Below are 26,457 nucleotides of genomic sequence, written 5' to 3'. Positions count from 1 at the left end.
AGATACCATTGCTTGTAATGCGTTTCAACCAAGATCTTTATTCAAATACACTTAAATACTTGTAACCATGGAAATGGTTTATTAATAATTATATACCACCACCCTTAGAATATTCACAAATCAAATGCCCATTGCTTTCCTAATACTCATTTAATCATAAAGACTAATATTAAATGTTGAGAAAGTCAAAATTGTCCCCAAATTAGTATTTCAAATGCAAATGAGTAATTACTTTATTTAAAATATCAAAACAATTCTAAATAATCTACCACGTTGCCCTTTGGACCTTTAATCGTCTCCAATCTTGCAGAGACAGCTTAAAAAAACAGGTAAATAAAGCTTATTTTTCATATATCAAGAAGAAAAGACACAAAACAATTCTCACATTTATTGCAAAAACATATGATGGCAGACACATTTCAACACAAACTGTCAGGAATGTAAAAAACAGTAACTAATGGTAATTACCTTAAAAACATGGCGATGTCAAACAGCAACAATACGGCTGTGTGTGATCAATTGGCAACCAAGGCACAATTTTAGTAATTTATGCCTGTTTGTTGCTAACGAAAACATACCGTTTCCTGTCCGGGGTGGGTTTCCCATGGAGGGGGATCGCAGTTGAGCGTCTGTGAACTAATCATGCTGCTTCAAATGAAATCCACATGCACAACATTGACATACTTGACTTTGGCCTGAGGGCAGTGGACAAGCACAAGTTCCAAACCTGTCACCCTTGGGTCAGGTGGTCGTGACATCATTGGGCTTGTGTTTCCTGATCTTGCACATGTGCCAGTCGAGAGTGAGCAATTGAAGCCATGTTGAAAGACCCTCCCCCACCCTTGTCATCACCAGCATGCTTCTTGTCAGGGCTTTCATTTAAACTGGGAGTTAATGTTTCAATTCTGCCTTTTGAGAGAAAGCTAAAATAGTTCAGTTGATGATTTGCTGGTTAAAAGTCAAGCGCTTGGGAGGCAGAAACCAGATGCTCCGAGATGTTATCTGAAGATTATAAATATTTGGATCACAGCATGGCTTTCACATTAGCAATGGTACACTCTTTTGGGGTCAGCAGTCTACAAACATGCAGATAAGTCACACATTACCCACTGTAAGATACATTATGTTTGCCAGCACTTGCTTAAAAGCCCATACATTTTTATTGTAGCTTAGTGAGCAGTTATAAGATTATATTCATGCTCTCTCTTGTGGAGCAGATGCAGTAAGAAGAAATGAGAGGAGACGGCGCGTGAAAGTCTGGGAGCATTTAGGTCGGTCTACCCCAGACTGATGATGATGGGGAGCATGGCCTCACTTTGACACAGGTAGAGTGCGCCTGCTTTTCCTCAAGTTGTCGGTCAAGTATTATAAAGTGGTTTTAAGCCTCGCTTCTCAGACTCCACTTAGATGTATATTCTTCTCTCGACGTCAGACTCGACGGGGCCGGGTCCTGTTTGGGCCTGTCGATGCTATCGAGCTGATGGAGTGAAATGGAGTTAGTGGGACTCGGCATCTCTGCCAGGAAGCCCTCTTAGTGGTGAGACAGTGACAGATTGGGTGTTCAGACTCACTAACAGGGAGATAATCCTCTATTTCAACCTCAACATACATGACTATGTGATGTTTTAGCTTTACCACAGAGGACAGGAGCATTTGCTTTACTTGTTTTGTACTATTTGTGCAAAGCAATGATCATTCACTTCTTGGAAATGGTCCACACTTCTCTGTATGCAAGCTGTGACAAGCTGGTTGCTATGACAGATTGGAAAAGCAGCTGTGTTACGTTTCGCAGGAAGGTGGAATTAGACTTGAATGTTGTGTGTCAAAGGTCACTGCTTTATACGTTCAGGGCTGCACTGCTGTATTTTTCAAATTCTGTCATCAAGAATTAGCTTTTTTCTGTATTTTCTATCGTCATTCATCACTTTAAACAGAGGTAGAGAGCCGTGCTGGATGTTTCAGTTCAACACGGTAATGGAAAAAACTCTCAGAGTAATGTTTAGACAAACGGAAAAGCTGGGCTGTTTTGTCATTGCGTTTTTACTTATGGTTTCTTGGTGTATCTTTTCTGAGTGGTGTTGACTTAAAAAGGAAACTATGTTGAGGAAACTGTATGCCTACTCAACTGGCTGTTTATGTAACTCTTTAAACATGGCAAAGTCATACTCTGTGCAGAATATACTGTTTAGTTTTAGCCAATCGTAAGAGCGCTGCAGCTGACTGTCTGTCAGGGGCTCTTTTGACACTCCAATATTGGATGAATAATGTAGTAAAATCAACTTGTAGCATCTGAACTTCATTACTTTACTGTCTGTTAGCAGAATACACATTTATTTCCATGTGGGTATATTTGCATGCATTTAAAAAAAAAAAAAACATCATATGGTTTTTTTGTTCAAAGCATGTTATGAGATTGATCATGGTTAAAGTTAGTAAGGGTTAGCGTGAGGTGAGTTGCATATTTCAATTTCAAACTGCTCCTGTGCGTGGTTTCAAACAAGTCTGGCTGTTTTGTCCTGATGGATAAAATATCTATAACTCTTGACATTCCTCTGCCCCATGAAGCCGCTCTTACCAGCTGTTCCCATGTTGACATGTGTTGTTTTGACTTCTGTCTTTGAAACCTCCCTGCAAAACAAAACCGTGAGCAGAAAAGCATCCTGAGTCTTCTACGCCTTTATTTCCCTCCCTTCTTTGTTTCTGATTGCAATGTAATCTATGTACCAGAGGACATGCTGATACTGATGAAGCTATAACAAAGACATGGCACTATCTTAGAGTGCATTCAGTTCCTAACTATTACGTCCTGCTCTTTGCATGATTTGTTGTACAGATTCTTAACATTCAGCTGGAGCATGGTTGACTAAATAGTGTGGTTAGCTTACAGCCTTCACACACTTGTAGCACAGGGTATAATTCCCTTCACGGTATACACTTGCAAGTTTGTTCTTGCTCCGGGTCGACACTGAGCTCCTTTGAAAAGTCTATGTAACTGCAGTTAGCATATGCTTGGTATTACCATCCTCTTGCATTGCGAGCCTGCTGCAATGTGATTGGAATTTGACCTTGGCTCTCGCATTATAAGATATGGTCTCACTTAGAATCACTAAATATTGAACACATATTTAACAAACTCTTTTGTGGTCCGTGTTGCATTTTATCATAATGTCCTTAATACTTTATAGAGCATTCATTCTATGCCTTCATGGTATATATCACTAACTGGGCTGTACTCCCATTAGATAATTTCATTTTTTTAATACATTTTCCTTCAATGTGTAGCAACATATATAATAAACCAGTCAAACAATAATCAAATACAGATATCTTTATCACTGACCCAGCAACATTTGCCAAGCCGCTCATTATAATTTTACGAGGTCTTTTTTATTTCTTTGCCCAATAAACCATTGTTTTCAAAACACACTGTTCTGCTTTTATGACCAAACGAAAAGACTTGTGTAGCGTAATTATAGTTTTCACAGTAATACTTGTTTTCATGCAGTGCTTAAGGCCAGAGTGATAAGTGAGCAAATAAATGCAATTTAACAAAGCCGTCTTGATCTTTGTTGGTTTTGTGGAATCCACCTTCTCTGTGGGAGGTACTGTTCAGTATTAGCTGCTTTGATAGCCACATTGGCTGAGTGACAGATATTTAAACCCCAGTGGAGTTCCTCTTAAATGCCTAACAGTTTCCATGTGTCCCATTGGCTTACCTGTTCCCAGTAATGCAGTGGGCGGGGTCATCTTGAGGTTGACGCCTGCCAGTCCTAGACAAAAGAAAGCATCTGATATAAGGCTGAACATTCGTTTTTTTTAAAGAAATCTGTCCGTACAAAATTATATTTCTTAATATCCAGTTTTTCAGGGTTTTAGAATAGGGATAAATGAACTGGGTCGGGTTTAGCAGTCACTTATGTGATTTGACTCAGAACTGTGAAACTATCAAATCAAGAAAGCCACTAAGTAGAGTCATTTAGAGCAGCGTGTTCATTTACATATCAATTATGTCTATCTCTGCAGACTTTCTGTTCTGCTTGGAAGAAACTTCTTTCTCAAAAGCGGTTGAGTCATCCCTTTTTTTAGAGTAATCCTCATTATGCTTAGCTGAACCTCACAGGATTATGGTAGATCTAACCTGCCTAATCATGTGAAATGAATTGCTGGGACAACGTGGGCGGGCAAATCTGTCGTACAGCAAGAGTGATTATTTCCCATGTGACCAGTTGATTTATGTTTTAGTCAAGGAGATTTCCTTCATGTTAAAATAAGAATATTTCCATATATTCAAAACACTCACATTACAGCAACAGAGACAGAGAATAAAACAGTAGATACATACTTTAGAATAGCACTAACACAACTTGTTGAAACTGAATATAAGGTACAGTATAGTCAACTGAATATGACATATAATTCAGATTAAGTACATGCCCAAAATACTATTATGATACATAGTATGCTTTTATATAAGCAGGCACTAACCTTCAAAGGACATGAAGTCATCCATTTTAAATTCGACATTCTCCAAACACAGACACCTCTATTTTTTAAGCAAAGAGAATAAAGCAGCTAAACGGTAACTTGTCACACTTGTAGCGGCTGAGAGTGATAAGTGGAATAGTCCTACCTGAGTGGCTGCTGCTGAGTGAAGCAGCCCAGCTGTACCTCGGTGAAGCAGAGGTCTCCGAGTCCTTGCCCTCTTCTTGCTCTCAGAGGTGAAGCTGTCCTCTGGTCCCACGAGCGGTGCCAGCTCTCTGCTCTGTGCGACCAGCCCTGATTAACTAATGGCTGACAGATGAGGTTAGCAGGGTGGAGGGAGGAGCACATCGCCATATAGCGTCTTTTCTCCCACCGTTCAAATGCAGATACAGTTCAGCTGGGGAGCACAGCCCGTATGGCTGCGATTTCCTTTCTTCCTCCTTTTTTTTTCTTTCTCTTTTTTTCTCCTCCTGCTTTTACAGCAGTAAGGAGGGGCTATCTCTCCGCCTCATCCCCCCTCCAACATGTTTGCCTGTCTCTGCTCTTGTCTGAGGTAGAGGGAGTTGTGTTATCATTGTGAGTGAGTGTATGCGAATCTGCCATGCTCAGGACTAGTCCGTCAGCTCCGGCCCTCGGCTTTGATGTTCTCCGTCAGCTGAGCCAGGGGCCTGTGTTTTAAAATGCCTCGGTAATTACAATGTGCATGATGCATGTGTGTGCACTGTCAACCACTGCCCACCACACACTTACAAAGAAAAGGGTTGGCTTTGTTTAAAGAGTTCAAATAAAAACTTCATCATCAGTAAAAAAAATGTAAACAGGGAACATTTATTTTATCTCCCAGAAACTGAAGTTAAAAAAGATACAAATCCAAGTACTTGTAGGTGTCTATGTTCCATCATCTGTAGTATGCTCAGCACTGTGAGCACACTGAAGAAAGACATGTGTGTAATGTGTTATGCAACATTCTGAGATCATAATTAGAGGACAATGCAATATTATGTTTATTATCTGGACTGGAAAATATGCTAAGACAAAATGCAACTCTACTTGTCTTGTGTATTCGATTCCAGCACTCCATGTTTGGAGTGGCTTTGTATAGGGGCGCTCACTCGTCAAGCAGAAATAGCGGGCACCCTAATTGCTGTCTGGCCTCATGAGGACCGAAGACTCGAGAATATATTACCATCTGCGACCTCAGGCTAAGGCCTTTTTCAGAGCTGTCAGCGTGTCTGGATTTTATTCATTATTGTTTTTTCTCCTTCTTCTTTGCTTTCTAGCTTTCCTTAAGTATTGCTGGGTTCCTTATTCGTACCAGATGACTGTCACTCCGTGTGCATGCATTGACTCTCCATCTTTTCTTCCTGCCTTTCACAGCAGCCCTAAAAGTAATTCCTCTGTTTACAGGTTAAATAGCTGGCTGCATTCCAACGTCGTTTGAGTGTTTGACAAAAGCTTTTGGTGAAATCCATTTAAGTTGCTCAGTTAAATTTGTTTGCAGTGAGTTCACTTGGCCATGAAATGCAACAAGGAAGCTGTTGGGGGCACCAAGTGCTACTTTGTCAAGAGTCTAAATGGTCCATAAGTACCTAGAAATACGTTCTGTTTGAATGAATGTTGACGTAGCAGAGATCGAGATCTTTCATCTTCAACAGCACTGTTCTAATATGCCCCTATTTTCTCTTTTTCTCCACCCTTCCCCCTCTCTCCACTTCCCTCTCCAGTGTTCAGTGAGTTGCGGTCGGGGGACCAAGCAGCGGGAGATAGCCTGTGTTTATCAGAACCAAACCAAAATAGAGGAGGAACACTGCGGTCATCTTCCTCGGCCGCGGACAGAGAAGGCCTGTCGGGCGCAGGGATGCCCCAGCTGGAAGGCCAACAGGTGGAGGGAGGTATGTTTACACTTCTGGCCATCTCCCAGGCTCCCTCTCAGGGACCGTGCTAACAGTTACGGCCCGTCCACACCACAGCTTCAAAAAAAGCTTGGAGCTGGGCGTGTCTGAAGCTCGACCAACAACCAATCACACGAATCTCCCGCCCCTGACACACAAGCAGCGGTTTGATTGGCTAGAGCTTGTACTGGCATATGATTTGATTGGCTGACGCTTCCACCGAAAGCTTCAGAAGCTTCAAAAGTTGAACATTGCTCAACTTTTGCAGCCTGAAACGCCAGGAAAGCTCCGCTCTGCTTCCCACAATGCAGTTCGGCGAAAAGTGACGTCACCCCATTCAAAGTGAAGTGGCAGACGCGTTGGAAACCGTTTTTGAAGCTGTCGAAGCTGTAGTGTGGACGGGCCGTTACTTCTGAGACACGAGCACAAAGACAGCAGAAGGTTTCCCAGAGGCTGCATATAGGACATCACACCAATCACCACTCAGTTTATTCTTGGGCAAGAGTTATGTTTCCTTTCCACTAGTGTGAACTAAACACCGCAGGCTGGATTTGTAAAAGTGTTTATGTAGGGAACTTCACATTCTCATCAGTCAGGTTTAAGATGGTTAAGATTTAAGACAGTGTTGACATAGTTGTGTAAGGTTTTATGCTGAGTGAATTCTACTAGTGAAGCCTTCATCACTGTCCAACATGTTTTTCAAGATTCCTGTAAGTTGCATGACACCCTCACGAGTGTTTTCATGCAAATCACATTTAATGCACTAAATGTGTGCGTTGCTCAACTGACACATTTAAACATGGGAACTGATGCAGCAAATTGTGGATTCCTATACAGATGAAAGCATGGCGTTAAGAATGACACTGCCCTCGAAGCACAGCAGGATTCTGTACCATTGTACACTAGTTAAGCCAGACACTCACAGGGCAAAGGTCACACAAAGAGAAGTAGCTATGAGGGTGAGGTCATAGTCATTGTGGAGCCGAGCACGCAACCTCAATATCTGTTAAAGAAGAGTGAAAGGAGGAATGATTTGACATGCTCTCACAGATTACCCTGAGGAACAAGCATACTGTATTTTCAAAAACAAAGAGCCTAAACAAGTCGCCTCTTAAACCTGCAATATCAGGTTATTATTATGTTCAAATAAGATTATAGTGGCGAAGGTTTGTGTAATCTTTGAATAAGCATTTACTATCTATTTTCTGTCACCTCTTGGTTACACAATGTTTCCTGATCAATCATTTTGATCAATTCTTAGATATTAAAAAAATGTCCTGTTTTAAAAGTCGACCACTTCCTTTCTGAGTTGAATCCCAAAAGGCCTTCCAGACCCACGTCCTCCTCCTAACATAAGACTCCTACCACTCCCCGCTCTTTGAGGGTGTCCTCCCCCCCTCCCACCCTCTCTCTCGTACTGGTGTCTGGAAGCAATCATCTTCCTCCGCATACCACCAGCAACCATGAAATCCTCAACTAGAGCATAAAGACATGTTTTATATCTTAATGTCCATGCATGTGACAACTTTGAAACCTCAGAACCCACTGTTTTAGTTATTCCCAGTTCGCCGGCCCTCTCACTCACTTCACGGTTGAGGTGTAATGGGCAACATGTTAGAGGATTTGGGGGTTTACACACATGTCCATTGAAATATTTTTCAGTTTTTGTCAAGAGCTTACAGCTGTGTAGAGAGTTTTATTCACTTGTGTTTCTCAGATATATTTTCTGGAAATATCTGCCTCTACCCTAATGCAATGGAGGTGAATGGAAATGTGTTTGTATGGCATGAAATACACATAAAGAACATAAACATCCATCCATTTACTGGATAGTCCAAAGAATTGGGTCTATATTTTGTGGTTGAAAGTAGTAATGTAATATTTCAATGCTGGCAGTAGCACAAATAACCTTCAATTAACATCAGTGGGTGCAACCCCAAATGATATTTATGGCTAGATATCAATAGGCAGAAGTCCGAAAATATGGCTAGGTATTTGAGTGAACTGACCCTTTAAAGTCTGGTGAGGCTCACTGAGCTCTACTGTGAAATCATAGTGCTCCTTTAGTTTCCCCAGCACCTGAAAGAAAGACAGCAGGTTGTTGGCACGAAAACAGAATCCGGTTGCTGTAGCAGCGAGTATAATCATTTTAACAGCAGGTTTTATTTTGTAAGATTTTTTTTTAAAAAGCCATTTGATTTATTTGAAGGTCAGATTTCCTGTGGTGCTTTTTGTTCTCTTTCCAAACTCAAGACCTTGACCCTTCAGACTCCACCACACACTCTGTAATGATAACACACAATTGTAGCGAGAAACTAACAACACAACTACATCTGGACGTTTTTGGGGAACTTGATAGTCGCTGTGTAGCACACAGATTCTCTGAGTGTGTGAAATCGCTGAGGCCTGGCACAGTTCTTTGAGGTCTGTAGGAGAAGACGTGGAGGGAAATCAGGCTGATCAGCTCAAGCCTTACAGAGTGCTTCCTCAGTATGCAGGTATGCTTCTCAAAGCACATCAAAGAGATGTTTCAGATAGACCTTTGTGTGACCCCAGATATACTTCTTACACGGAAGCGACAAACTGGCTTTGGATTTATTAAGTACATAATTTCGGGGCATCAAAGCAGTAAATCTGGCACTGAAGTCCAAGCAAACATTTTCAATTATTGCCACATAAAAGAAAGTCTATGGAACCTTTAAAGCAATTTTCTCTCATGAAAATGACAAGTTGAAATCTTAAGCAATACAACGGAAGTTTACTTAAAGGGGACCTATCATGCAAAATGCACTTTGTGATGTCTTTATACAATATGTGTCCCCTGTGCGTCGGGGAACTCACGCAGCGTCAGAAAATAAAACCCTCTCTCTTTTCCTCCGTACCCAAATCTTTTAAAAACGGGTGTACAACGAGCGGATACAGATTCCATCCGAACTGACGTCAACTCGGCGGCGGACCCACAGAAAGTTGCTATCAGAAACAATGCCTGACGTGTTTTGGACGTCTTTGTTTACATTAGCAAGCCTCGCTAACACTCAGAGCTAACCTGTACTGGAGAGCACATGTGTTTTAAAAAGCAGGAAATAAAAAAATAACTCGCCTTGTGATAAACCCGCAAGAGAAAAAGCATTTGAGCTCCATACTATTTCAGAAATAATCCTTGACGTGGTTTAAACAGGATGACGTTTTATCACAGCAGAATTTAACTTTATCTCCGGTAGAATTCTGATCAGGCATTAGCTCCGCCTCCTCTTATTTATTTTTTTCAAACTAAGGACCCACAATCCGCATTTCTCTAACAGGGCTTCAAAAGAGGGGTTTGAGCAATATGAGGCATGGCTACAATGGGTGATCTGTTTGGTATTTTGAAAAAAAACAACTTCACAGACATGTTTTATATCGGTATGGCCCTACAATATATATTTCAAATATAGCATGATAGGTCCACTTTAATTAAAAACACTCAGTGGTTTGCTGTTGCAGATCCTTTTGGTTTGTTATGACCAGTAGCTTATAGTTGCATTACTGAGTTAGTTTGCTGCCTTTTTTACTTTATTTAAGCACACCCCAGACTTCAGTAGAAAACATATCCCATTCCACACTGGATTTATTGCCCATTCATTTCATGAAAAGATGCTAACCCATCTGCAGATTCATGTCTTTCCTTAAGCTTCTTAAACCATACAACAACAATATTAGTTGCTCATGACATTCTAAATACTAAGATTAATACGTGTGCTTGTTGGCAGTTACATACTGTCTTTAATAATTTGGGTAAATTAGTTAATTGGTTTCAGGATTTTTCTTGTTGCAGTGTCGTTGTAAGCCACTGGGATACATCTGGGGCAAATACAGCAGCAGAGGCCAACAGCCCGAGATTTAACAATTGTATTTGTCAAACTACAAAAACAGTGTATTGTTACGTAATTCATGTCATTTGCCTTAATGTTAACAACTCAGTCTCCAAGTGCACTCCTCACGAGGGGAAAACTGAAGTTAATGTGTGCCATCAGTGGAGTGTTACTATAACATTGGTCCCATGAAAGAAATGAGGTTGGAATGCCATGAAAATAAAACCTCATACTATGTGTGGCTGTGTACAGGGCAGCATGAGTAGCACAGGAACACACAAGTATGCCATTTATAAGTGTCGCTTTCTGCTTTTTTCTGCTTTCCTAGTGCTCCGTCACTTGTGGAGTGGGATCTCAGAACCGAGATGTTTACTGCAGACTGAAAGGCACTGGGCGAGTCAGAGAGGATCTATGTGATGCTCAGCAGCGTCTTGCCATTGTCCGGCCATGCCAATCTGCAGAATGCACACATTACACGTGGGTCGCTGGTGAATGGGAAGACGTAAGTACAGACTCATTCCTTCTCTCTCTTCCTATTTACAAGTCTCCCATGAACAGATGTCTAACCACCCCATTAAGGTTTTTATTGTCTGAGAACTCGGCTCTTTCTTCCTCTGCACCGTTAAAAGGAAGACCTGCAAGAACCCTTACTCTCTCACATCTATCGTGTGGGCTCGAGTGATAACATCAGTCGGTAAAATCACATCAAAGTACCGATGGCCATCATGGCTTTTGTCCTGCTGAATATGACGGTTCTGTGTCACGCTAGCAGACAGCCTTTTGCTTTGCTCATCTTTCTTTAATGTCCCGGGCTTTGTCCTCGAAAGTGAGGCATAAAGAGGGGCACCATGTAGGGAGATAGCGCTGTGTCCTCCTGCTGCAGAATGTTTGCAGTGTTCAAATTCCTGTCTGTGTTGCCTCGAGAACTCACAGCCTTGTTTCTTTTACAGTTTAGCCCTGAAGATCCTCACACAGCTGACTATTTAGATCAATTAGTTGTAAGATTCTGGCCAAAATCTATACTTTTAAATGTTCCTATTAAACATTACTGGGCCTGAGAGAAATAACGTTATCTTTTATATTCAACCACAGCACATGTTTGGTATTCTGCTTCTTGAGAGCTAATGTTGCCGACAATTCATTTCCCTAAACCTTTACATACTAAGGGGTTTGGCAAGCTAAAGAGGCGGGAGTATGAGAAGTCAATGATGATGTTGTTGCTGAAAGTACAACACTGCCCCCCCTCTGCCAACTCTTCTTTGCTCACTTCCTGACATGTTACTGTTTCCTCTTAGTGCAATGCAACGTGTGGAGAAGGCATGAGAAGCAGGAAGGTGGGGTGCATGGGCGCAGGGATGACCCCCGTCCAGGACGACTACTGTGAGCCATCGTCCCAGCCAGCATCACACCAGACCTGCAAAGCAGCTCCCTGCCACTACATGTGGACTTCAGGGCAATGGTCACAGGTAGGAATAAAGAATGAGTTTTGTTCTGATAAAAATACACATCTAATAAAGATGCTGAGTGAAAAATGCTCATCGTAAAATCTCAAAGCCGAAAGACGTCTCAGTTTGCATTTCTTTAAACCAATCAACAGCGCAAAAATACCAAAGTATTTCATTTAAAAGGCTATCAAACAAAGAAAAGCAGCAAATCCTCACATTTGAGAAGCTTGATCGCAACAAGTCGAGGTTTTAATGTTTTTAGAAAAGATGAATTGTTACTTTTTAGGTTGCATAAGTTCTCCAACCTTTTAGTTATCATTTTAGAACCCACTTGAGCAGCAGAAAATGTTCACAATGCAGAACATAGGGCTGTTTTTCGTAGCTCATAAACATTTTTACTTTTTGGGAAATGCAAGGTTAACACAGGATAGCGATACAGACTTCATTTTAACATAAATTAGCACCATTCAGGTACGAAAGCATGGACAATGATTCAGGCATTTATTCTCATTATTAGTACGTCATTCCCACTGAAGACCAGACGAAGACACCCACTTCTATTTTGTATTGTTTTGCTCTGTCTTTGTTGATAGTCGATGTGTGTATCTGTGTGTTCCTCAGTGCTCGTCCAGCTGTGGTGTGGGGTACCAGCAGCGTATGGTCTCCTGCTCCGTGGTGCCCTCCTCTCAGGCTCTGCGCTCGTATGCTGCTGCCCAGTCCTCCCCCACCAGCCCCCACTGCCCCGAGCCCCACCCTCCTGGCTCCAGGCCTTGCCTCCTCAGGGACTGCCCGCACACAACCTACTGGAAAGTTGGCCAGTGGAGCAAGGTGAAACAGAAAGTGCTTGTTATGCACTGAGAAATCCCTTCTAGCCAATTGCTTTAAATGACTTGTGCATTCTGTTGATCATTCTCACATGGGGATTTGGATTGGGTTGCTGATAAGTGATTTGTAATTTTAGGATTAATGCTTGTGTGTGTATTCTTGTGTGTATAACAGTGCTCACAGACCTGTGGGGCGGGAGTTATGGAGCGCAGAGTGGAGTGTATGACCTCCAAAGGCCATGCGTCCAAACACTGCCGTCCTTCAGAAAGACCCGAGCCTCAAGCTGCTTGTCGAGACAGAGAATGTGAGTTAACTCCGCTCAAAGTGTCTACCATCAGATCTATATAGTGCTTACTGCCAACCAGGAATTTCTAATGTGATGGTATTAAATTGCCTGTGCTGTATATGGCAACCCCTACCGTATCTGATTGTGTTTACACTCAACTTCTTGCTTTGTTTCAACACATTATGTAGAACAGAGACCTCCGCTGCAAGCCTCACGGAGAGATCACTCAGTGAAACAATAAATATACAGTCAGCCGTTTTCAACAAATTGTGAAACGGACAGTCTCAGGACGCCGTAGGGCTGCGTGGAGCTGAGGCAGCCTTCATTGTGGACTTGCAGGCTCTGTAAAACCCAGCAGCAAGCCAACGTGTGTAGGTTCGCTCCCACACATTAGGCTGTTCATTCCCGACTTGGCTTCTGCCAAGTCGGGCACTGCCGAAATTAAAATGATATGCTCGGGTGACAGCCAGTTCTGCAGTCAAGTATTAATGCTAATCAGCTAATCAGTTTGATATGAGCCCTACAGCACTCAGAGGAGGAAACACAAATAATGAGACATTTACAACAGCTCTCATTTAAAAAGACGAGAGCCAGGTTTTCTCAAAGTTGGGATTTGATTTATTCGCTTAAGCAATCTTTCTAGCATGTGTTGATAACAGATTTATTAACCGGGTTGCACAAGTTTCAAAAGCAGCGGTGAACTTCAGTGTCAAAGTTTCTTGTTTCTCGCTGTGCCACTGAAACCTCAACTTCCTCCTTTCATGTTTCTTCTCCCAGGCCAGTCGTTCGCTTCCTGCCGTGAGGTCCAGATGAGACTCGGTGTGAAGATAGATGGGGAGTACTATCTCAAAGTCAAGTCCCGGACCCTACAGGTGTGCATGTTCTGTCAGAAATGCTCCTGCACACATCATGACTCAACCCACAGCTTCCGCACAGCCTCTCATGTATCGTCTCAATGTGTTTCGCCTCAGATTTACTGCGCTGAGATGCACACTGATTTCCCCAAGGAGTTTGTGACCTTGCGCAGCGGTCAGACGGACAACTACTCCGAGGTGTACGGGCACAGGTGTGTAGGATCGAACCATGACTGATCGCCACGTCACCTGTCAGGGATTATGTAATATAGAAATCAGACATACAAGTCTGCATTGTACCCCCACATGTATAACAATAGGGTTGTCTGAGTGTCATGTTCCTGTTTGTCTTGATTCCATTTGGATGCTTGTTTTGCACACAGGTTGGTGAACCCCTTTGAATGTCCGTATAACGGCAGCCGAAGACAGGACTGCGACTGCAGGAACGACTACTCAGCAGCGGGATACACACTTTTCCACAAAGTCCGTCTGGACCTGAGCTCCCTGAGGATAATGAGTGCGTAATTACTGTGTGATTGCCTTACACTGTCTACTGTAATGAGACCACACACCAGTGTTGCTTTAACCCCCAGACTCCTCTTCCTGTGGCACTTAATACTGACTCGTCCAAATGCAATATGCGTTCCCCTCACTGTCTCCGCTGAAGTCAAAATGTTGACCTTCCAGCGCTCCGTGTTCACATCGCTAGGCGAGGACCTTGAAGCCGGGCCTCTCAGCACAAACACGTGAACATATGAATAAAGGAATGTGTGCGTGCAACATAGAGACATGCGTGCCTGCTCTGAAGCACAGACAGACAATAATGCGATGCTGCCTCGCACTTCTTTTCTATTGGCGAGCACACACATGCATGCAGTCGCATCAATATCAAACACTTACTCATACTACGTGTATGCAATCACACATTCACAGACACACGATACACACACATCTTCAGGCCATATTCCTCTGCTCATTATTACAGTCAGCTCCACCTCCCCTGTTGTGTCCAAGTATGCCTTTGATTAGAGTACGTGGATTAGTGTACAGTGTGTGTGTGTGTGTGTGTGTGTGTGTGTGTGTGTGTGTGTGTGTGTGTGTGTGTGTGTGTGTGTGTGTGTGTGTGTGTGTGTGTGTGTGTGTGTGTGTGTGTGTGTGTGTGTGTGTGTGTGTGTGTGTGTGTGTGTGTGTGTGTGTGTGTGTGTGTGTGTGTGTGTGTGTGTGTGTGCGTGCGCGCTGAGGGGAAGTTGGATTAGACCGTACACTCCCATCCTCTTGGTCTGGTCCGGGTCCTTACAGCACATGTTCCCCCCCCTCCCCCTCCCCTCCTGCATGGTACTCATTTGGCTTGCAGGCAGCTTGAGGAGAGCTGAGGGGGAGATAATGAGTTCAAGCTGAAGGGAAGCATCTCGTAACCTTTACCATCGTTTTATAAAGACAACATGAAGGGGGGCAGGAAAAGGTACTGGTCATGGTTTTGATCTGTCACCATGCAGGGCAGGTGGGAATACACAGGAGAGTATGGGAAACAGATTGAGTCACTGACCTTACTATGTTCCGTTTAATATTGTGAACCCCGCACATAACTCTGTATATTTTGCACATTTACTGTATGTACAAAAGTACCTCTTTAAAATCTGCACAGTGCTCCACTTTATATCCCAATACTTCACGTATTTTGTCAAATGATTCTGTAGTTTTTTTGTAAATGTATATTTTATGTAAATATTTCTCTTTATATTTGAATGATATAATAGTTATCAAAATAGTTTATTTAATAGTTGTATACCCTTCTTACAGTTTATCTTCTGTTACTTTGTTCATACAGTATATGCACCATACACACACAGGGAAATTCCTCGTATGTGTAAACCTACTTATCAATAAACCTGTTTCTGATTCTGATTAGAAATCTGCTGTAACAAATACTTTTATACTGCTTCAGATAGCTGGATTCATAGAAATACATAGTTTCCTAAGCTCCAAGTAAAATATCTCTTATTTTATATATGTCTTTTCTCTCTTTTGCTCAAAACATTTAACTAGATTAATTACTGTAGTCAAACCCCAAATCTCTTTCCAAAGATGTTTCTTGTGGAAAGGGCAAACCATCTGGCAACGTGACAGTGACATCAACCCTGCAATGAAATGTAATTGCATAAACTGTAGTTGCTGATGCTCTGTGGTTATTTACCTTAGAGCAGCTGTCTTCACTCTTTGTTTACCTCTGCTGTTGCACATTGTGACTCGAGATGTGTATCTTTGCTGTTTACCAGTCACAGACCTCCAGTTTTCCCAGACTCTTCTTGGTCGACCTGTGCCCTTCGCTACAGCTGGAGATTGTTATAGTGCAGCCAAGTGTCCACAGGTTGGTGAAGTCTTTTACATTGTGCCGAAATAGAAAAGGTTTCATTTGGCTTTTATGTTGCCATATGTTTGTGTGTGGCCTTGAAGCCAAAGAAAAATATATTTACTACGCATTTACTGATAAGGCTTTGGACCTGTAGGGGAAATGCCCTTTTCCAACTTCCCAATACTTTACTTAGGACCACCCTAAGTATTGCCACAAATCTTATCTGAAAACATAAATGTTCTTGATCTTCTCTGTTAAATAAAAGCTCAGAAATAAATCTGATTTGTGTTTTCAGGGCCAGTTCAGCATTAATCTGATCGGCACTGGTCTCAAAGTGGCTGAGGCCACCAAGTGGACATCACAGGGCAACTATGTGTCCGTCAAAGTCCACAGATCTGAGGTAAGAAGTGATTTATAAAATGGTTTCTTATGTATGCCGTGTGGCTCTTAGGGAAAGTATAATGATATGGATGTGTGCTTCACGTTGGGACTTGACTTATTGGAATGAAATTGTTGCTCTGAAATGTCATCTGAGTTTCCATGTTGTATTTCCGTCTGATTCACTGAAGAGGAATCCCCAGTGACATTTACGAGGCGTTCATTCTCTGTGTAAAAGGCTGCCCTTTGCCCACTCTTTCCTTTCTCGTTTGTCTGTCTCTGTAGGACGGAGCAAGAATCTACGGCCGCTGCGGTGGCTTCTGTGGGAAGTGCATTCCCCAGGCTCACAACGGCCTACTCCTTCAGGTCCACTGAGGGCCACGCACAGACCAAACCCCTACATCTATCCCGACGACAGGAGCCCGGGGACATTCGATAACAGTGATTTGTTGGACCCTGTCGTCTTCTGTCAGTGTGATGGAGGAGCATTTAACAGCATCTTATAGTAACAGCCCCAGTTCCCAAATGGCAGCTAAAGCATACAAGACACTACGTACTGTGCAGTACTAGAGGCCCACCATAAGGTCCTTCATCCAAACTGATCACCCTGAAGAAGAGCATGCTAACCAAGTTGCAATGGCTACAAAACATGCCTGCGCATCGGAACCTAAAATGCTTGTTTCTTACACAGGTATGCATCGTACAAAGGGATACAACACTTTAAATCACTGGGAAAACAACAGTTAAAACACAGAACACTTCACGGAAGAACTTCTCATCTTCTCCTCCCTCTCAAAACTCTGTTTCTTGCAGTTATTCTGTGAAGTGTATTCTTTAAAGAAAATGTCTGGTAAAAAACGTTCTAGTATTTCGTCATGAAGTGTTTTTACAGCTACACTGCAAGCCTTTAGTTACCAGCGATGGTTGAGAAAGTGTACAAATCCATACACTTTATGTTTCTAAGAATCGTTGCAATCTTCTGGTGACAAAGACATTTTACAGACGGACACTGAGTAATATGCGAGGGGTGGGTGTAATATGTTCTACGGAGTGAAAGCATGATGAAAAAGAAGAAATACAAAAACACTGTAATGTTTTTAGACTACTGAAAGAGCTACACTGGAGATTATCTTGGCCTTACGACACGTTTAAAGGAATATTCTGGAATGTTATCAAATCAACTTTATGGTCGAGAGTTAGATGAAAAGATTGATACCACTTGCATGTCATTAGATTGGTGACAATCTTCTCATGTTACTCTTGTGAAGTGTATTTCCCAAATTGTCAAACTATTGCTTTGGAGCTGAAGACTTAACAAAAGAGTAAGCTAGCAACTAACTACTGATGTGACCTGCCTTGTATCAAAGGTCAAACTGAGGAGCCTTGAGATCAACTATAGATTATTTTAGGTTGTAATGTTGTGTATTACTAAAGTCTGTCTGTTGTCATCTGTTGTCGGGTATTTCACAAAACTACTTTAACCTGCACATGCAGTCCCTGACTTCTATAGAGAGAGATCAAAAAGTGTTTTATCTAGTGTTTAAGTACAGCGTAAATCCTTTCTCTGGCTTTTTGAAACGAAGGGGATTGTTTTATTTTAAATGTTTGTGTTTTTGTTTAACTACGCTACACAGACGAGTTCTCATCTGTAACACCATTAAACAGTATCAGTGTGTTGTCTCACCTCACACCCTCCGTTGGGCCTACTGTAGGTACCTGCAAACCCTACCTCTCACAAACATCCATACTCGACTGAGATATGTGTTGTAATATATTTATGTTTGACCATATTTATTCTGTAATGACTGTAGATACGTTTTATGTTTTACGGTACAATGACTACTACCAACGGAGAAGCCATTGTCTGATGTGTTTGGTCCTTTGTCTGCTTTGCTTAAGAGGTATTAGCCTACTACTATTTGTAGTGTATAACCACTAACCTTAAATGAGGATCTTTCGAATGGTGCTTTTGAACGACTGGAATGACCTGGCTTTTGGCTGCAAATGCATGTAATGGTTCTCATTAATATAGTTGAACATCTAGCAGGAAGGTATCCAGATATATCAAATATATCAGACAAACCACTGCATGAGAAAATCTGCCCATAACTCATTATGAATGACTTTTACCATGACTACTACAGCGGTAACCTAACATGATGGTACTCCGATGTTAAGCTTTAACCAAAGTTAGAAGATAGACGCAGATTTTTTTTTTCTCTGACATAATGCAGCTTCTTGTGATTTAAGGAACAGCTGAATAAGTAAAAGTAAAAAAATAAGTCAATGAGCAGCTAGAAAACCTTTGGCCATCATTCATTTTTATGATGGGCAATTGTTCTATGAGGTCTGTATCAGAAATGTAAAGAATACTTGATGCACTATGTGCCATACATTTTGTAGAAATGTAATCCTGTTTTTTTTTTATAACCGTTAAGATTTGTAACTTATGATATATATTATGTATTTTTAATATTCATACTTGAATTGTAAACAGTGTGCTAAATATTGAATGGGCATTGGTACTGAATAGAGAAACGGTGTGCTTGTTTGCTCTGCTTTATCCAAAGATGTTTTTAAAATCATGTGTACCTATACAGTATGTGTGTAGCCTGTATAAAAGAAATGAATGGTTGATTCTGGTGCTATGCTTACTAATCATACCTATACTGTAAGTCTTGCTACTATACTAACATGTTACAAAATAAGTAATAATAAAAAAAATCACAAGTCCATTTCTGTTTATTTCTAGCTATGGCTCTAGGGATGGCAAATATTTAAATATGTTTCAACAAATGGACAAACTGACCCTCATGATGCCCAGAGGAGTCCAATGTACTCTGATGAGCCATTGGCATTAATCTGCACCAACGTAAGGTTTTGTTTTTTTGAAAAATATATTAGCAAGTACATGCTGCCAATGTCATACTTTTTTGTTTTCATTGAGCACCATCATCAGGTTACATTTGAATTTGTATTACACTTATGGCTTGTTTATGGCCAAATATCTGCACATTAGAATCTTCCTCCGCTGTAATTTGTGTTTTGCACTCATTTGCAAATATGTGCACAGTAACCTGAATATTGCACACATTGTACAGGCTAAACATATTCAAAGCATTTTTTTTGTGTCTAGGTACACTCTAAAATATCAGCATGGCTTCCAACTCTACATCTAAACATTAAACATTCCCTCAACATATACTTCACAAACTATAACAAAAAAATGTGCTTGATATAGTTATTTACACACAAAATAAATCCTCATTAAAAAACATATTTTTGAAATATACAAGAGACATAACATTAAATGACACGTCTACGTCTTAATCATTGCTTTGAGTCTGGAAATGTTTGTAAGTTACATATCAGACAATATCTGGCTTTCAAACCATGCTTGTACGTGCATTTCTAAAACATACGTATGGGTAAACACAGACGTTTTCCTCTTATGCTGAATTAAAAACAGCTCTTACAGTAAGTGTCAAACTCTGCACATACATCATTATGGGAGGTCAAACAACCAAGTGACGTGACAATAACGAAAACACATTTTTAATCAACTCATTGTATACTGGCAATATATACACTTTAATATTTCCATATCTGATTTACTGTGTGGAGATTTGAGGAAACACGTACAAAACCAACCTACAGCCGTTATGCACATTACAAAAAAGGGCTATAAGAGTTATCAATAATGTTGGATATCTTGAACACACTAATGTATTATTTTTGAAGTCACATATTGAAGTTCACTGATCTGGTTAAATTTAAAACGGCACAAATCATGTACAGAGCAAGACATAATCTACTTCCTAGGAAATTAAAAACACTGTTCATAGACAGAGAGGGTGGGTATAATTTGAGAGGAAATCTACATTTTAAACAACTCAAGGTCAGAACAACTCTGAGAAGTATGAGTTTAACAATCTGTGGGGTGATTGTATGGAATGGTTTGGAGCAGGAGTTAAAACAAAGCACAAGCATAATTCAGTTTAAAAGGATGTACAGAAACACTTTTTTGGAAAACAATAAGAATGAAGAGAGGTGATTGAAGATGAGAAATTATTGTATATGTATGTATAAATGTACTGTAAGTAGGAATAACTTGCATAATGATTTAAAGGACAATCATTGATCAAGTAAGGGGTGGGAATTAATAACTGGGTTTTCTTTGGAAGTTTTTCCTTGTACGATGTGAGGGTCTAAGGACAGAGGGTGTCGTATTGTCATACTGATATTCTGTACACACTGTGAAGACCACTGAGACAAATGTAACATTTGTGATATTGGGCTATATAAATAAACATTGATTGATTGATTGAATAAGCATTTGCTTCCTCCTACTCCCTTTCGGACACATGATTTTTTATTATTATTATTAAAATGAAGACTTTTTTTGTATCATGAATGTGGATAAATACTGCATTTTAACAATACGGTATTCTGTTTTTTCACATTTGTTCTTTTTTATTTGTTCTTTTTTTAATCTGTTCGAAATAAAGATTGAAATGAAATGAAAACGGAGCAGGACTTATTTCACAGAATTCTTTTGTGTTTCTTATCACCATAGCAGAGTCTCCCTCTACCACAGAGAGGCCAATTGGTTAATACAGAAGGGCAGCAGGTCAGCGCTGGCTGGGTGCTTGTGCTCGCCAGGTTGTGGCTCCATGTGGATTCACTTAGTGGTGCAGGTTGCATTTCCATAACATGACTTTCTAGAGTTCAGTTCCACTTATGGGACACATAAACAGAGCAAATGCCTTTAAATCAATTTCTCACTGAGGTACATATATTCTTGAGTTCTGGAAACAGCTGAAGCTGTCAACTGCCCGATGACTAATCAAATTGTTATGTCAAATCAACGAGTGAGGTAAGTTCCCAGTAAGCTTTGAAACCACTAAGAGGTGGAAAGTACCATTTTCAAGGAATTATGTCACCAAAATGACTCAGTAATAAAGGTGCAGGTACTTCAGCATAAGACAAACAGTTTATATACAAGCCACTTTTCCAGGACTCATTGCACAGAGATAACGTTGTACATTAAATGAAAACAGATACGTTGGTCCCTGAAGAACTGCTTTGATTTCTTGTCAGAAGCCTGCTTTGGTTCCTAAAATCTAATCTAAGGATTTAGTGGAGTCCTGAAGCACGACAACAAGCCCACTCAAAAGCAGTTTTCTAGTGAAACCAAGCTGTGCGGCTGAGGTCCTTCCACACTCTCCAGGCTGTGGACAAGGTAAGAGAAAGCTTCCCTGGCCTGTTTGCTGTGAGTGTAAACCAGACATCTTTAATGAGTGAGCTGAAAGACACAAACCTGTACAGGGAATCCTCATAAAAGACACTAATGATTGATGTTTACCATGCAGCACAGTCTGCTTTGAGGTAACAGCACAGACATTCCAGTGCAATCTGCAGCTGCAAAATGCACTGAGGAGCTTGAATCCACAAACCACTATTCACCTAATTTACACTGACAAACCGGAGCAACACACGCACACTCTAAGGCAAATTATGTTTGTGCTTATATTTAATTTGTAGGTTTTATCTGAGCTGCACCCGCAGTGTTTCTGTGTTCTTGATAGGTTACAATGTAATGTGTACAATGTATATCATTTAGTTTTTAACAACTGCAAATAAACAACATACAACAGGATAAAACCATACCTGCCTCTTAAAACACATATGAGACTAACTGGTTAACATTAAGCACATCTCCTACCCTCCTCTCACCCAATAAATCATGTATTTTGTTTAACTGAGCAAACAGGGACCCCTATTGTGCCAAACACGATATTACAGCTCCTGTCCCTGTTGGGCACATCAGCAAGTGTGTTTTTTTGTGTCCATTTGTTTAATAATTGACTTCCAGTATGTTTCAGTTTAGCAGTTGATTGTCAAAAATCGTTTTACAAACAAAAGCTTGTTTAATTAGCTTGTTTTACACATTTTTTATAGCATCATAATCTGTCGAATGGGGTCCACCCCTACTGTGTGTTTGATGTTTTTATAGGTTTGAAGATAGTACGACTCGGAAGTTGATACATCAGCACGTTACAAATGGGTCTGCATGATTATGTGTTCTTAGCAGGGACGGACTGGGTTCCGTTAAAATGTAGGACAAGTAAGCTTTTTTAGTCATTTATAGTACATTCAATCTAGATGCAAAAATAAGTCATATTATGATCTAGGAAGGACTTTAAGGTTGGACATTTGTCATTTTTGCACATGTGTTTGAGAATGTTTTTTAGGTTGAATCATCAAGTTTATTTGTCATTTCTGCTTATTAAACCATCCCTGTCACAGTAGCAAAAGCTCACGTTTAAATTCAGAAAAATGACTGGCTTCCATATTTCTACTTTTCATGGAGTAGTGCATGGCGTTTTTACTGTCACACTCAATGGAACAGTGTAGTTTATGATGGGGTTCCTGTTGCTTACACAATCTACACAACATTCGTGCCAAGCTTCATCAGATTGTTTACTGAACGTTTTCTCCATGTTTGGTACACTAATCCAATTGATAGTGTTGACTGATGAACTACAGCCTTGGAGAATGTGCCTTTTTCACAGGACGCATAAAGACATGTGATTGTGGGAAAGCACATGGTGTCACTGATATCATTAACGATGGCTCCAAGTGTCCCAGTCAGCCTCGACAGTGTTACTGAGAGCCTGCACCAAAAGGTCAATGTAATTCAGACATACATAATGTATTATTTACACCTGTGCTTTTCTTACTTTGACATGGCAAAAATGATCTCTATAAAAGAAAAAACTGTTAATTTGTTGCCTATATTTTAATTAATGAATAAGAGAATTGTAATGTTTGTTGAAATGCCTTTTGCAAGTGATTATCTTAAATATAGTAGTTTAGAGTTTAAAACAGTTGTATTAACTTTGATTGAACTTAACTAATGTTGTTTGGTGAATATTGTAATGCATCTTGGTTACTCACCAGTAGATGGTAGCAAAGCTTCACACAACCACAGGCTGTCTCACCTGAGTGGAGTTCTCTAACCTCATGCAACATCAACAGTGACCAAAGACACAAACCATTTTAATGAATATGTTTTAGTCATTTTGTAATTACAAATACACATGTATTTGATACTGTTCTTTTGTTCCTGTTGTCTGTCAGTGGTCACCGCAAGCTGTCCATCCGTCTGCATACGCACAGCTCATCTTCTTGCTTGAACTGTATTCCATGAGGAATAGAATGAAGAGTTTGTGGTAATACATGGAGATCATTTTTTGTTCCAGTTTTTCACATTTCCGATAGCTGTCTGTATGGCTGTCAAAAGAGCAGCAAGCAGAAACTTCAACAAACTTCTTAGTTAATCTGTTCTCAAAAATATGTTCACAGTCAAAATGGTTTCAGTAGGAGGTAAACTCAAATCCTTACCTCACAAATACACACATCTCCTATTGCCTCACATAATAACCCATCCATTCTATTGTAGAACAATTGGCCTTGAAACAGTATGAGGCGCTTTCACACCAAGTACTTTGCCGTACTTAGTTCATCAGAACTCTTTAGTTCTGATCAGGGCCGGCTCTAGACAATTTGCAGCCCTAGGCGAGATTTTAGCTGGCGGAAAATTAATGAACATGGCTGAGCGCGATGTTTTCATAAAGCTGCCGGACTTCTGGGAGCACGCCGCGGAGGCATGGTTCGCACACGTGGAGGCACACTTCGCCTGCCGACAGGTCCGTGACGGGGACCTGAAATACTACCATGTGGTAGCAGCGCTGGGAAGCTCCACGTCGTCCAGGTTGGTGGGATTTATCGCAGCCCCCCCACACCATGGCAAATATGAGGCGATTAAGGCCCTTCTCCTTAAGACATTTAGCTTATCTGCTAAGGAGAGGGCCCACCACATACTTGACATTCAAGGCCTAGGAGACAGCAAGCCATCCCAGCTAATGGAGAAAATGCTAAATCTGCTAGGGGGGGAAGATCCCCGGATTTTATTCACGGAGATTTTCCTGCGTCACTTGCCTCCCCGGGCAGTAGTGTAGTGGGCGTTGGACGCGGTACGCCGTACCCCCACTTATTTGGAGCATGATCTTTTTTTTAATAGTCTAATAAATATAAAATCATTGCCAGTCTTATCAGTTGCAAGTGTGTATTTGTTGTAATAATGACAAAAACATAATCTATTTCACACTAATTATAATACAAAATAAAAACGATTTCCTTAAAGAATTATGATTCCTCATCATGCTCGTGACCCTGTGGCGAGCTGAGGGTGTGCGGCGAGCCAGCTCTCCGCCCGCCGATTTTGCGGCAGCTCTTTGCCTCAGAACGCTAACGAAAAAGCTCTATAATGGCAGGCAAACATTTTTTACTTGACTTATTTTCTAAAAAGAATATAATTCACAAGAAGAAAGATCTACAAGCACTGAAGCTACAAGTGAAGCTGCTACTAGTACTACATCATCAGAAGAGCCACCTAAAGACGTGGATAATGCAAACCAGTCTCACGGCATTTCGTGTTCACCAACACGATTTTTAATCTATTGATTCGTGTTCACCATCACGATTTGCCCCTTTTTTTCGTGTTGCACAGCACGATTTTAAAAGCAATGTATTTCTACTGGTAACGTGTTTCATGCATGCAGGCTGCAGCACGTCTTTTTCTCCGGTCGGGTCGAGGAAGACCGGAAGCTGTGTGGTTCATAAAAACATGTTCTTACTCAATATCAAGCCACAGTTATTGCTTTTATTTTAAATCGTATAATTTCGGACTTTTGTTGTCGTCTGTGAGGAAAATAAATGGGGCTCAGAGCCTCAGGATACTGACATCTGTATTTTCCTTCTAATTTGTTATTCTTTTCAAAATAACACACTGTTATTTACTCACCAATAACACACAATTATCCTTGCTTTTATTTATTGGTTTAATTCCATAATCTCTGGCTTTTTTGGCGTCAGGAACTGAATTTCAAAATAAATATAACCGGAAACAGACGTAGGCATTTCGAGCGATTACCCAAGATCCTCAGCTATGGTTTTAAGCTCGCTCATTGGATGTGTTAGCCGCAATGCATGCTGGGATTTGGTGTTTATATTATATGAAATCCGGAAAACATTTTAAAAGTATAAAATAATACTTAATTCCGAGTGCTCTTGCTTTTCTCTTTGAAAGTCATCACATAACGGCATTGTAATACACAGTTCGGCTGCATTACATATTACAGATCTGCCGTAGTTCTTTATTTAGAGAGCCCTGATGAGAAGACCTTTGGAAAGACTGGAAGAAATGGCGCCGAAACTGAATACTTGACGTGGATCATAAATATATCAACAATTAAACAACATCTTCAATTTCTCTTCACACAATACGTCTCCTTGCAGTATCAACACTAATTCGGCTGACTTTTACATTTGATCTAATTCATAGATAGGTTATATTTACACCATAACGGTGCACAGCTGATAGAAAAGGACTGTAGTTTTCAAAGATATTACTGATTTTCTTTGAATGTAAGAATGTAAATACTGAGTCTGAAATAGTATAGCAATATGCTGTAAAATGATGTGAAAGCATGCATAAAACTATACATCTTCAGATGTTGTACATACACACTAATAATACAAAGTTATTATGGCTGTGTGCACCTTGTATGCACCTCCTAGTGGTTAAAGCACGTTATTGAATTATTGTTTTTATGTTATATTTGATTACAAAAATATTAAGAGTACTACTTTCATAGGGGGAAAGTATAAATATAGAAATATAGAATATAAAAAATCAAGAAGATACTATAAGTGATCTCTACAATAAAACAGTTTAGTGCTGATGTACACAGATATTAATAGGAGGAGGTGCACAACAGAAAAACGGATTAACCTTTATTTAAACATTAAATATTAAATATTAAGCCTGACAAAGTAATTAACGTCTAATATATTGCTTTCCTGCAATGTTAACTATGTTGAAGCACTTATTTTAACTGATATTATACACATTAATTATACTCTTATGTATGTAGATAGAATAAGGAATGTGCAGAATATGACAGTTTAATGGTGGAGGTACACACATATTGATAGATGTCTTGTAATGCACTGTTGAAGAACCT

General features: G+C 40.5%; 1 protein-coding gene across 1 annotated transcript in view; it reads left to right on the top strand.

Annotated features, from left to right (window-relative positions):
* Positions 1–19,101, top strand: part of LOC117447948 (A disintegrin and metalloproteinase with thrombospondin motifs 20) — a 78,894-nt gene extending 59,793 nt beyond the window's left edge. Inside the window, exons 29-39 of the mRNA XM_034084973.1 lie at positions 6,207–6,374; positions 10,554–10,727; positions 11,521–11,691; positions 12,292–12,498; positions 12,670–12,799; positions 13,559–13,653; positions 13,753–13,847; positions 14,019–14,152; positions 15,912–16,003; positions 16,284–16,388; positions 16,652–19,101. Of these exons, the coding sequence (XP_033940864.1) occupies positions 6,207–6,374; positions 10,554–10,727; positions 11,521–11,691; positions 12,292–12,498; positions 12,670–12,799; positions 13,559–13,653; positions 13,753–13,847; positions 14,019–14,152; positions 15,912–16,003; positions 16,284–16,388; positions 16,652–16,741 (1,461 nt within the window). The 3' untranslated portion in view covers positions 16,742–19,101. The remainder of the gene's footprint in view (positions 1–6,206; positions 6,375–10,553; positions 10,728–11,520; positions 11,692–12,291; positions 12,499–12,669; positions 12,800–13,558; positions 13,654–13,752; positions 13,848–14,018; positions 14,153–15,911; positions 16,004–16,283; positions 16,389–16,651) is intronic.
* The last annotated feature ends 7,356 nt before the right edge of the window (positions 19,102–26,457 follow it).

The sequence above is a fragment of the Pseudochaenichthys georgianus genome, chromosome 6 (genome assembly GCF_902827115.2).
Source record: "Pseudochaenichthys georgianus chromosome 6, fPseGeo1.2, whole genome shotgun sequence".
Taxonomy (NCBI): Eukaryota; Metazoa; Chordata; class Actinopteri; order Perciformes; family Channichthyidae; genus Pseudochaenichthys; species Pseudochaenichthys georgianus.
The sequence above is the reverse complement of the archived record's forward strand: the minus strand, read 5'-3'. Positions and strand labels throughout refer to the sequence as shown.